Raw genomic sequence first — 12,394 nt, forward strand, 5'->3', positions numbered from 1 at the left:
AAGATTTTCTTCATGGGAGAGAATTACAAATTACATTGCCTGGAGCTTTCTGCTCTATCTGGGCCATAGAGTTTTTTGGTTACTTGTACCCTTAGAATATGAATGATTGGTCCCCACATTTTCTTTGCCCTCTTTGCCTTCTTTCATGTTTGAGGAATTAAAAGCTCTTATTCTGGTAGCTTCCTTGATAGGCTGCTGGCAGTATAAGTTTCTTACCTTAAACTTTATTCATTGGTGCTTACTATTATACCAGATATTTAGAGTCACCTTTTAGAAGATATGGGAAAGATTGCCTCGTATTTTTGGGAGAAGAAAAGCCATTTGTCTGTTGGTTCTAGAAGTTATTTGGAGATAGCGCTGCACTGGCAAAGCACCTACTTTTCCAAGTAGAAGATGAATCTCCTCAAGTTATTGATCTAGGTCAAATTTGGTCTTAGACAGTTATTAGTTGCATAGCCTCATTTTTTTCCCTTTTTAACATGGTGATAACAATAGCACCAACCTCCTAGAGTTTGGGAGAATAAAATAAAATTATATTTGTAATATAAATATATATCAATATAAATGTTGCATCAATGCTAGCTATTCTCATAATAAAGCTATGAAAGAAATAGGAAGTGACAATGCTTTTTGTCCAAAAATAAATAAAAAAAATATAAATTTAAAAAAATCTGTGATTTTTATCAGTTCAGATAGTCTTTTTATTAAGCCAGATCCTAGTCCCTCCGTGCCTTAGTAAAAGGTTTTCTTGAGTTGCTGTGACAAAAAATTCATTACTCTAATTATGCTGACCCAACCCAGTAATAAATGTTTTTTAATGTAGCTGATGTGATCCATCTACTCAAGCAAGCCTTTCATGGCTATTCAGTCTTTGCAGCTTAAGAAAATCTGCCAGGTTATGTATACCAGTGGCAGCTTTCAGAACCCTGAAATCTCCTTTATTGACCATGAGACATTTAAGTGTAACACTTTACTAATTGCTTGATTTATACAATTTCTAAGATTTTATAAACTGTTTTATTCAAAATACAATCCAAAAATATTTATTTAAGTCCCTACTATGTGTAAAGCACTTTACTGGGCATTTGGGATTCAAAACTTTAAAAAAAGAGAGAGGTTCATACATACATGCACACATAATATCCTCTTCTTTCCCAAAGCTGATATTTTACTGAGGATAAAACATGTTAAAAGGGGGTATGTTATACACATAATTTAAGGAGTAGGAGAGAGGCTTCCTTATCAGTGAATGTAGTTCATAAAATGACACTCAAAAGGAGGTTAAAATTTCCAAAGGGTGAAAGAGATCTCCAGAAAGACACAGGGGAGAGAGTGAATGCTAGGTCCAAGAAATAGCAAATTTTGCTGGATAAGAAATAATATGTAGTAAACCTGAAAGAGTCAAATCTTTAAATGGCAAATTTAATGAATTTGTATTTTATTTTAGAGACTACAGAACCATTTGCATTCCTTGTTCAGGGGCATAACCTGATCAGACTTCTGCTTTAGGAAGATTATTTCTAATCAGCTGCCTGGTGGCTAGATTGGTGAAGAGGAAAGATTATAAGCTGGTAGTCCAATTTCCCCTTGAATTAAATATACTTTGTTACTTCAGTGAATCTATTATTTCATTTGCCATTGTAGTCATTCCTCAGACTTATGCAGATCATAGCCCTTTCATTCTTATGGTATCAAAATTATGCACCCTCCAGATCCCCTCAGTATATACTTGATCAGATCCATCTAGTCTTTTAATTTTCCCCCTTTAGTTCTATTTCTTCTTTACACAATATATAGTGTAAGATTTGAAATAATGTCCAATACTTTCAAGTATTCATTTTTTAAAAGTTTATTATCTGACAAAAAAGAACCACGTGACAGTTTTTCTACCTGCTCAAAATCCCTGCTCCACCAAAGCCGAGACAGGAAGGAAAGAAAGGAGAGACCGGGGCTACACCCAATTTATATCTTATCTACGTCAGCACATAACGACAGGAAGTGAGTAGGTTGCTGGGAATTGTGTTTTGCTGGGAATTGTAGTGTTTAAGGTTAATAGATTCTAATTACACAATAGACAACTGTGTTAATATCTAAAGATGGAAACACTTACTGTTATTAATGGAGAAAAGTTTGTTATTGAAATCTTGACACATCTTTTCTAATTTTCAATGATTTATTGCCTTTCCCCTCAAATTTCTTACTTAATTGCCCTTACATTGATTTGGCTCTCTCACATTACCTTAACCATATTTATCTGTAATGTTTTTCTCCTTTGCTACCCTTTTTGCTATTTTAGGACTTAAATTTCTCCACCATTCTCCTGTCATTTTTGACAGATGACTATATTATAAACCATTGTTGATCTCTCTTCCATCCATATATGGATGTTACTGCTTGGCAAGTAGATGAAATGCTTGCTTATGGAAGACAGCTTCTAGACTCTTGGAACTATTTCATGTGATGGTGAATTGAGTGAAACTTCTTTAGGAAATGGTGATAGTCTGAGATTGTGTCTACTCATTTATTCAGTTCCCGTTCTTTAGCCTTAGCAGCTTGTTTAATTAGACCAAGTTTGAATTGCTTTGATTGAGCATCAGCTTTTATATTTTTATTCTCGTTTGGGATTCATCTTTATCTTGGCTCTAACAGGGAGCAGATTAAAAATGGCAACATCATGATTTTTTTTGTAATGTTATTTTGGTGCTCACCATGCCTAGTGCTTCCTGATTCTTTTCTGGCTAAGCAGTATATAATCATCCCATCATTACCAAAAAATTTTAGTTATCAGTGTTTCTTAGCTGTCACCCTTAATTCTCCACCCTAGTCATATCTTAAATAACCTGACAGAAAACAAGATCTGCTGTCTTAGTCTTCAGATTTTTCCCCCCTCTGAAAGGCTCATTTTTCCTGGAAATATTGTTTTCTGCCCATCTACTGTGAGGCTGCTTTTTTCTTTTAGGGGAGTCACTAATCAGAACATGCCTCAGGGTAGAAAGGTGGCTTGCAAAGAGATGGAAAAAGTATAGAGAATAAGGTAAGCCAGGAGAATAATAGAATTTTTTTGTTCCTCATTCTCTGTAGTAGATGTTATATAAACTGTTATCATCTTTAGGGTGGTCTTTTTGTAACTGCATATCATGGACTGCAGTATAAAATGGTTATCTTGGTTGTATCCCACCTCTTCATTGCTTCTTTCAGGAAAAGCCTATGAAGCTTTCTTCTATTTAGCTACAACTTCCTTTTGTCTTTTAGTTTCTTTTGATTTGGATTTTCTAATAGGATGCCCAATTAGTTGCCAAAGGTCCTGCATTTAGAGTACAATCAGCTAAATATATATTCAGAGGCTGCCCAAAAACTGATATAACTTTCTCTGCTCCATTTTGTGTCACTGTAAATCATTATAGAAACTAAGTACTGTTTTATAATCAATGATTCATTGCTTACAGGCCAACTTATTATTGATGAGCCACTGTATTTAGCTAAGTTGGTCATTAGAAAGCATACTTTCTTTCCAGAATTCTTGAAACCTGACACAACCAGTATCAAAGAAGACTTCGTGGTGTTAGGATAGAATTTGGGGCATTTTTTCCAGTTTTTGCAGTTTTTCAAATTGCAAACCTTTCCATCCTTTATCATAATGAGAACATTGATAGTTTCACATTATCCTTATTCCTACAATCCACACTCCATATGTGGAGAGAGGGATAATGAATTTGATGCCCTGCCCATTGTTGTTTATGAAAATTTCCTTTGTAACTGTTTCAGGGTCTTTACTATTTATTCAATTTTGTAGTTGAACACAGTATCTCATTAGTTTGACCTCCTAAAAGCTTTTCCATTATAACACTGTTGATTATGTTCTTAAACAGGGCTTCACAAAAACAATTAAACCAAATTAGCCTTTTGTTTGATATGTTATAACTCTCAGAATGACTTCTGTGGCTTATAGAGTAGCTTCCAGGTGGAAACATAGTGGCTAAGAAGTCACTAAAGTGAAGTGAGAATGAATCAGAGTTATTTCCAGAACTTCAGGTACAATTGTCTTTCTATGACAAGAGGAAGTGTTGGGTGCTCGTGTGAGAAGTTTCCCTCTGGACAGCTTATCATATGTTGTTACATCAAGTTCTTGTTAATGTCTCCTGAGTTGAGACACTTGGGTCCCTGGGCTTTATCATGGATCAGGGCACAATTAGTCGATAAGCATGTAGTAAGCAAGTATTGTGTACGAGGCACCATGCAGTAGGTGGAGAGGTTTTTATGTATGGTCAGGGTCATGCTCAGTGGGTTAGGATGTTGGAAATATTTTATATAGGAAAATACAGGCATAGAATGTTATTTCTTACATAGGACATTAGGGTTATAGAGGGTGAAAGGCAAGCAAAAAGATGTATCTAGAGGAGTAATCTTAGTAAAATCTATACCAAGACATGGTAGGCCCCCCAATACTCTAAGCATTCCTTTCTTACATTATTCATTACTGGTTTCCACTTCTTCTTTTTGCTTTATTGAGGCCGTAAAACTCCTTAAAGGCAGTTATCCAAATAAACATTTCTTTGAGCATAATAGATGCTTATTTAATAGAATTAAACCTGTTTCCTTTGCTGTCTCTAATAATTTCTTATATATTTTTAGCTTTCATATAAAATGGTTGGAATTTTACAAACATTGTCAGCCACTAGTTATTCTTTTACTTAGTATTTTGGTGTGATCTTTGGCTCTCCCCTGCTCCTCCTCCTCCCCCATCCCCTTATTTATTTTTTGTTGTTATTTTTTTTATTTTTATTTTTTAATGAGAGAATTACTTTTCAATTTCCAAAGTCTTGTTTTACATGTGGGGAGGGTTTTTATTTCAGGTGTGTTTGAACGCTCTGAAAGACTAGTCCCTGAATAATATAGGGTGGGTTTTTTTAAAGAAATATTTTTATATTTTATTTCACAGAGATGACATTGAATTATTTCAAGATTATGTGTATTTACACTAGAGGGAATTAAATTCAGTAAACATTTAGCACTTAACCATGTGTAAGAAAGATCTTTACTGGAAACTGGAATTATAAAGGCGAAAGTGAAACATATCTTGCTCTTTTTCAGGGGAGGGGGCACACCATGTACACGCATGGGTAAATAATACAAGGTAATTTGAGGAGCAAGGGAGACTATTAACTAAGTGTCTTGCTAATGTTTAATTCTGAGTTATTTCTGAAATTTTTTTTATAAGTAACTTTTGATATAGCTTTCTTATTTAATTCAACAAGCATTCCTATCCAGTTTTCATTATGTTAACGTACAGTTTGTTTAATTGTCATTTCAATCCATGTTTCTACAATAGTTTGAAAAAAAGCAGGCAGTGAGGTAATTTAAATATGTATTTCCCTCTGCCTTTTATCAGAAACTTTTTGAACTTTAAAAGTTATGATAGCCATTTGTTTGACCACATTAAAAATTCATTCTTTAATTCTGTGGAATTTTCTAGTGCCTGATATAAGTTCTTTATTGTCAATCAACTTTTTAAATGAAAATTTGATGTTAAAATTTTTTCCTGAGTTATTAGTGTCTTAAGTTACACACTAAATTCCTGGTATCTAGTTTGGCATAATAAAAATAGATTGTATTCTGAGTTACATTATTAATTACTAGTTTAGTCATGAACATAAGGAAAAATATCATTAATCATTACAGAAAAATTCAAGACCTAATATGTCTGAAGGAAAAACAGAAACATCAACTTCTGAAAGGTAAATATAAGGAACAGCTGCATCTCTTGAAATTCAAGTACATAAAATAACACTTGGGCTGTGTTATTTCACAGGTAATTGGCCAGGGAATATTTACAAATTATTTGTGTACTGATGCTTTTTATGTAGAATATAATTTTTAAAATAATGTTTATTCAACAAAAATGAAATAAAATCCTGAGCTTCAAATTGTTTTGTTTTGCACATTTATTATATATTTTATATTTTAAATTAAAAATTTGAGAGAAAAAGACTGCTAATGCATTCTACCAAATCATTTTAAAATCCTTTTTTCTTCTTGATTGGTAGTTAACCGTAGTGGTTTTTTTAGTTCTCCTGGATGAAGAAAAAAATCAGGTTAACACTTTTTGATATATATTAAAACAGTATTGCATTTGAATATTTTCTAGATATTAGTTCTTTGTTTATAAAGCCATAGGTATATATTTGAAATCTGATAATAAGCTGCAATACTCTAATATTTTTTAAAAATAGACTCTGTTTTTAAAAATATGCAGAAATAGAAAATAGAAGGCAGCATAGAATAAATACATGAAATATTTCCAAAACCCTCTTGTCAAATTAGAATCATAACATTGTTATTAGAAATCAATACCAAAGTTGAATCTTTTTACCTTTTTAAAAGAAAGTGTTTCTATTTCTCCTTTACTTTTATACTATATGCGTTTTTTCAAACAAACTTCTTGTAAAATTACCTTAGTTCTTTTTCTGCTGTTGGTTGTAAAATAGACAAAAATTCCCATTTCTATTTTAAAATTCATGTTAATTAAATCTTTCTTAGACATTTGACACTAGGAAGAAATACAAAGCAAGGTGGCCTAAATTTAGCTGGAATGATTCCTGATAAAGGTTAAATCTCATTATTAATAACTTCAAGGGACAATATGTTATTTTCTTTTGGACATAGTCTTTGAAATAGTCCCTTTATAGTGACTGCGAAGACATTTCGGTTTTTAGAGAGATTTTTTTTTTAAATGATAGTTGATATAGTGGAATCTACATTTATTCCTATTAGAGTAAAAAAATTAAGTTATTAATAATATTGATACAGAAATTGAAATAAGACAAGTGAATGTCCAGTTTGTTATGGTATTGGTCTTGAATATAAACATGTACTCAAATATGGGTGCACAAAGAAATAACATTGGATGTGGGCTATACTTGGCTTTTATTTATAACGTAGTTGGAATGAGCCAGCACAGAGTATGACCCATGCTCAGAAGAAAAGGGCCATTTAAGTTACAAATTATGACGCAAAAATTTATTTCCTCTCATATTTTGGACATAGTAGCAGATGGCATTAATGATATGTCTTGTGATGTTTTTTTTGAAGAACACAAAACTTTCACCCATAATTAAAAACCACTCACAGTCATGGCTTTAAGCAGAACTGTTGAAGCTAAAACCGGCAGAGAGCTGATTCACTGATTTATTTGTTCAATAAGTCTAAGAATTAAATGCAAATAACTATAGAATGTATTTAGAGGCCATATTTTGGAGGAACCAACTTCCTCATTTTATGAATGAGACTGAGACAACAGGACTTTAAGCAACTTGTCCAAGGTCACAGGACTAGTTCATAACATGGACGAACCATATTTTGAGCTTGTGTTCCCAGTTTTCTGCCCCAGTGCTCTTCCATCCACTTCACTTACAATGAGATTACATATATTAATGTAGTTATATTATTTATATTTATGCACCTTTATCATATGAAACTGGTTCATCTGATTTTATTGATTTTATTGCCTGAAACATTGTCCTCATTCTAATATATAAACTTGAAGTGCCAAGGAGTCAGTTATCTTAATATATAATATATTTTGATGCAAGCGTTCCTTGATCATCCTTCTAATTTATACATTTTTCTCTTTTTAGCATTTTCCCCCAATAAACTTTGCTGGAGAGAAAAATAATAAATGGCTTTGTTTTACAGAGAACAAGAAAATGCTTCTTCAGAGAAAGCCAAAAAAGAATGTGATGTAAATCAGTGTAAAGGCTCATCAGCAATAAAGAATGAAGAAAGTACAACCATTTTAAATATGAAAAATGACCCCAACCTTGTAGCCCAGGATAGGGGCTCAAGGAAATCCTTCAGTTATGTTTCAGATAATAGTGATGTCGAAGAGGTAATGGAAAAACAACAAAAAAACACTGATAGCAAAACTGAATTGAAGATGTGCCAAAGTTCAGAGAATACAATTTTAAATGATCAGACTAACAACTCCAATGAAGCTAAGCCTTCGTCACGGAATACTAAAAATTTGAAATTAACATCAAATGATGTAATCTTTGAGCAGTTTTTGAGAAAAAGAGATGAACCTGAATCCATTAGTTCTGATGTTAGTGAGCAAGGCAGTATTCATTTGGAACCTTTGACTCCATCAGAGGTGCTTGAGCACGAAGCCACCGAGATTCTTCAGAAAGGTAGCCTTGAACCTTCAGCTGAGGAAGCTGAAGTAGTTTCTGAGCAAACAGATGACATTTCTAGAGGATACAGTCTTAGTACAACAGAGACAACTGTAGACCTGACAGATGAAAAGGAAGCAAGTTGAAATCAGCCATTCATTCTAAGTTTTAGTTTTTAAAAAAAGTAATAATGGTAAAGAACATCTTGGACCATTCCTACTAAGTGTGCTCAGTGACACTTTTGGAAATAGAAAAATGTAAGGATAGGTGACACATACATTGCATATGTGTGTTAAGCCTATTATTAAAGTAGTCAATTTGCCAATCATAGCACAATTAAACATAAGTAAAGGGTTTATGTGTTCTGACGAAGGTTAAATTTGAAATGGAAAAGTCTCACTTAACTAGTTTTTTCCAGAAAAGGGGTGACTTGGTAGCCCAGAAGAAGGTAATCATTAGGATATTAATTATTATTAAAATGTTTAAATTCCCTAAGATAAAAATCTGTCCCATTCTTTTCCACCATTCTATAAAATTTTGAGAAGAACTTTATTGAAGGGAATTGGTTAAAAATGATGGTTGATGGGTGAGTCAGAGAAGGCTTGAACTTGAAGCGTAATGCTGATGTGGAGCATGCTTACAGTGATGTATTAATCTAATGACAGTTTGGATAAATGTAAAATTCCTTTGGATTTAATGTCACATTCCTGTCTGTCAGAAGCATGTAAACAGAATTATATGAATCTATGCACCTCCATACAGGTGTTAGCATCCCAGGCTGTAAGCTTACCTTAATTAAACTTTCAGTGAAAGTGAAATTCTTAAAATATATATTTGTGTTTTTTGTCAGTGTGCAAGCTGTGCATAAATCCCTGACGTATTAGTTGTATAAAGTAGGACTTATTACTGGAAATACTGTAGTTATAACTGCCTTTACTATTGTTTTAATGATTTTTGTTAGGAGTAAGTAGACCCATAAATGGTCTGTAAGTCAAACCAAAGTATGGTTTAATGTAGAAACTGTAAAGCAGTGAACTGGAAACATGCCCTGCCATGTATTCAGCCATTTTAAAACTACGTCTTTACATTAAACAAAGACTTTAAGGGGACCTAAAGCAGAAATGTTTAAATTTATTTCAGGAATTTAGCCTAATGTCCATAAGATGGCTGCTAAAATGATTTTTTGTTTGTTTTTACTGTCTTAGCAACACATAGATGTAGGAATGCATAATATGATTAACAGTAGTTTGCTTTGGAATACTGACAAACTTCATTAAAAATGCTGCAGTTTTACTTCTTTAGAATGTGTTTTGAACTCAAATTTTGTTTTAATGAATGTTGGATGTTTTAAATAACTATTAAATACTGCTGTACATATTAGTTTTTGAGTAAATATTTGCAACAAAATGTTGTCTATGGATAACTTTATTTTTCAGATCATTGCTTAGTCTCCAACAGTTATTTCAACATTAGAATATTTAGTAATGAAATTGTTCAGTTGGTGGCTCTTTTATCCTGTATTTTATTTATTCTGTATTGAGTGATAAGTTTTATATTGAATTGTAGGGTAGTGTAAGAAATTATGCTTACTACTTCACAGGAAAAATGCTGCCTTATCTCATCATGAAGAATCACATTTCATTATATTTGGTTTGCTCAGCAACTTTTGGAAGTTGATTATTTAAGTACATTAATGTTCTATAAAACTTAGTTTCTCTCTTGCCACTTAAAATATTTTCCTTAAATTTAGTGAAAGATCTTAACTTTCCTGCCCAAAAGAGTAAAAATGAGTTTATATGGGCATAGGCTTTCTGGACTTTTTATGGAGGTGTAGAAAGAACGTTGGTTGCAGGATAAAGAGGCATATGGGTCCAAATATTGGCTTGGACAGTTAACTATTCACTTGATCATAGACAAATTATTTTACTTTTTTGAGCTTCAATTTATTCATCTGTAAAATGAGGATAACGATGCTTATAATACCTACTTTGCATTTGTTGAAAGAGGAGCATTTTGCAAACCATAAAGCACAATTATTAGCAGTAGTAGCAATCTGAGAACTGAAAGTTCTTCCTTTCCCAAGTTAGGCCTCATTTTAAGCATGAATATGTAAGAGGGAGGCCTCATCTTTGTAATTTTAGGTAATTAGAAGTGGTTTGTAAGATCCCACAACATAAGTTGCATACTTAGTAACCACAAATGTTGTTTTAGACTTAGGCTGCCACGCTAAGTGATTTGTAGAGTCCCCTTGCCATTTATTTTCAATAGTGGGAAGGCCCTGATCCTTCTATAATGCTTTTAGGGGCAAACATGGGGCAAACATGCAATTGTTAGAGCCGTTGCATACCAGTCTGTCTATGGTATGTGAACCCAAGGCAATGAATGATCTTCCACAATCTTCCAAACTCCCCCACAGATTGTAGATTTAGAAGTGCGGGTTTTATGCTTAGAGTGTCAATTTATGTGTGTACTAGGAATTATGATTGCATATCAGTAAACTTCATGACATAGGTTTTATGGTTTGTTAATTTTTTTAACCCAACAACCACATTTACTTAAGTATTTTTCCCTTCCTTTATACTCTAAATTTTAGAAAAGGAAAAAATTTTTTCTCCAGCAACTTCAAAGTAAAAAGCAATCAAAGAAGCATGACAAAAATATTGTATAAGTAAGTCAGTGTTTCATTTATCAGACACAGAATATAATAATGTTGATGATGATGGGGGCAACTGGGTAACTCAGTGGATTAAGGGCCAGGCCTAGAGATGGGAGGTCCTAGGTTCAGACACTTCCCAGCTGTGTGACCCTGGGCAAGTCACTTGACTTCCATTGCCTAACCCATACCACTCTTCTACCTTAGAGCCAATACATAGTATTGATTCCAAGATGGAAGGTAAGGGTTTAAAAAAAAATAACGTTGATGATGAATCAGCATGTGTTTTTTAAGTACCTACTGTGTGCTGAGTTGTCCTGCTTGCTAAAAGTACAGATCTGCAGACAGAACGGGCATTACAGGGGTTTGGTGGGTGTCCATAGGTAGAGAAATACAAAGCGATGGTCACTAATAGCTGAAGGCAGCAGCACTTGAGCTTTTCTTTGAGGGGAGCCAAGAGACAGGTGAGAGGAGCAAGCATTTCATGCACAGAGGACAGCCTGCACAGAGGCATCAAGGAAGGTGACAGATGCAAGGAATGGGCAATATGCCAGTTGAGCAGGAGGATAGACTGTAAGAAGCATTTATTAAGTACCAACTGCTTTTGTAAGTCTTAATTCATTTGAGACAACCATAAGAGGCAGAGATGATTATCTCCATTTTATAGTTCAGGTAACTGAGGTAGAGAGGTTAAGTGACTTGTTCAAGGTCTCATTTTAATAAGTATTCGAGGCTGGATTTGAACTTGTCTTCCTGAGTCTAGAACCAATATTCTATCTGTGAGACCACTGAGCTGCTTCAGTGAAAGGCGATTACTATGTGAGCCAGATTGTGAAGGGCTCCTTGTGAAGCGTCGGCATGGCTTGGTCATATGTGTGCTTTGGCTACTGCCCATTCGTTGGAGATGAGGAAGCAGGGGAGGGAGAAGGGAGAAAATGTGAGACTTGGCAACTGATGGTCTATGGGAGGAGGCCCTGGAGAGCCCTCCATGGTGTCTGCAGAGACAGAGAGGCAGAAGCGACCCTGGTCCTCAGGGGATCCATCTAAAGGGGGAGACAACATGGCAACCACAGAGGTGGGATCAATGGGAGATGATCTCAGCAGGATGGCACTGAAGTTTCTATTTTTAAACTCTTACCATCTGTCTTTAGAATCAATCCTAAGTATCATTGATAAGTCAGAAGAGTGATAAGAGCCAGGCAACTGGGGTTAAGTGACTTGCCCAGGGTCACACAGCTTGGAAGTGTCCAAGCTCACATTTGAACTCAGAACCTTCCATCTCCAGGCCTATCCACTGAGCCACCTTGCTGTCCCTGAAAGGTACTAAAATGAAGGAAGACTGGGAGAAGGTGGCCTTTTATCTGAGAAACCAGGAGGAAAAGAAAGGAGAGTTCAGGAGGCAGGGACCACCTGTGAGGTTGCTGGGAGTTAGAAGATGAGCTCTTGTGGAACAACAACAAGGAGGCTAGCCCTGGATCCTAAGTGCTTGGAGGGAAGGGGCCCGAGGAGGAAGAGCTTTAAAAAATGAGACCCAGGACTCTGTTTTGTAATAGAGATAATAGGGAGCCCTGGAGTT

At 34.6% G+C, this 12,394-nt stretch overlaps 1 protein-coding gene across 35 annotated transcripts in view; it reads left to right on the forward strand.

Annotated features, from left to right (window-relative positions):
- ZNF280D (zinc finger protein 280D) overlaps nt 1–12,394 on the forward strand; it is a 119,022-nt gene that overhangs the window by 88,646 nt on the left and 17,982 nt on the right. For 26 of the 35 annotated variants that reach the window (XM_056809693.1, XM_056809703.1, XM_056809605.1 and 23 more), the window contains 2 exons: nt 5,680–5,735; nt 7,693–9,572. The exons of 3 other annotated variants lie outside the window; for them this stretch is intronic. In XM_056809693.1, the coding sequence (XP_056665671.1) occupies nt 5,680–5,735; nt 7,693–8,311 (675 nt within the window). In that variant the 3' untranslated portion in view covers nt 8,312–9,572. Of the gene's footprint in view, nt 1–2,959; nt 3,035–5,679; nt 5,810–7,692; nt 9,573–12,394 lie in introns of those variants that run through there. 6 more of the 35 variants (XR_008914744.1, XR_008914752.1, XR_008914751.1 and 3 more) reach the window with 5 other exon arrangements.

Source organism: Monodelphis domestica, chromosome 1 (assembly GCF_027887165.1).
Source record: "Monodelphis domestica isolate mMonDom1 chromosome 1, mMonDom1.pri, whole genome shotgun sequence".
Lineage (NCBI taxonomy): Eukaryota > Metazoa > Chordata > Mammalia > Didelphimorphia > Didelphidae > Monodelphis > Monodelphis domestica.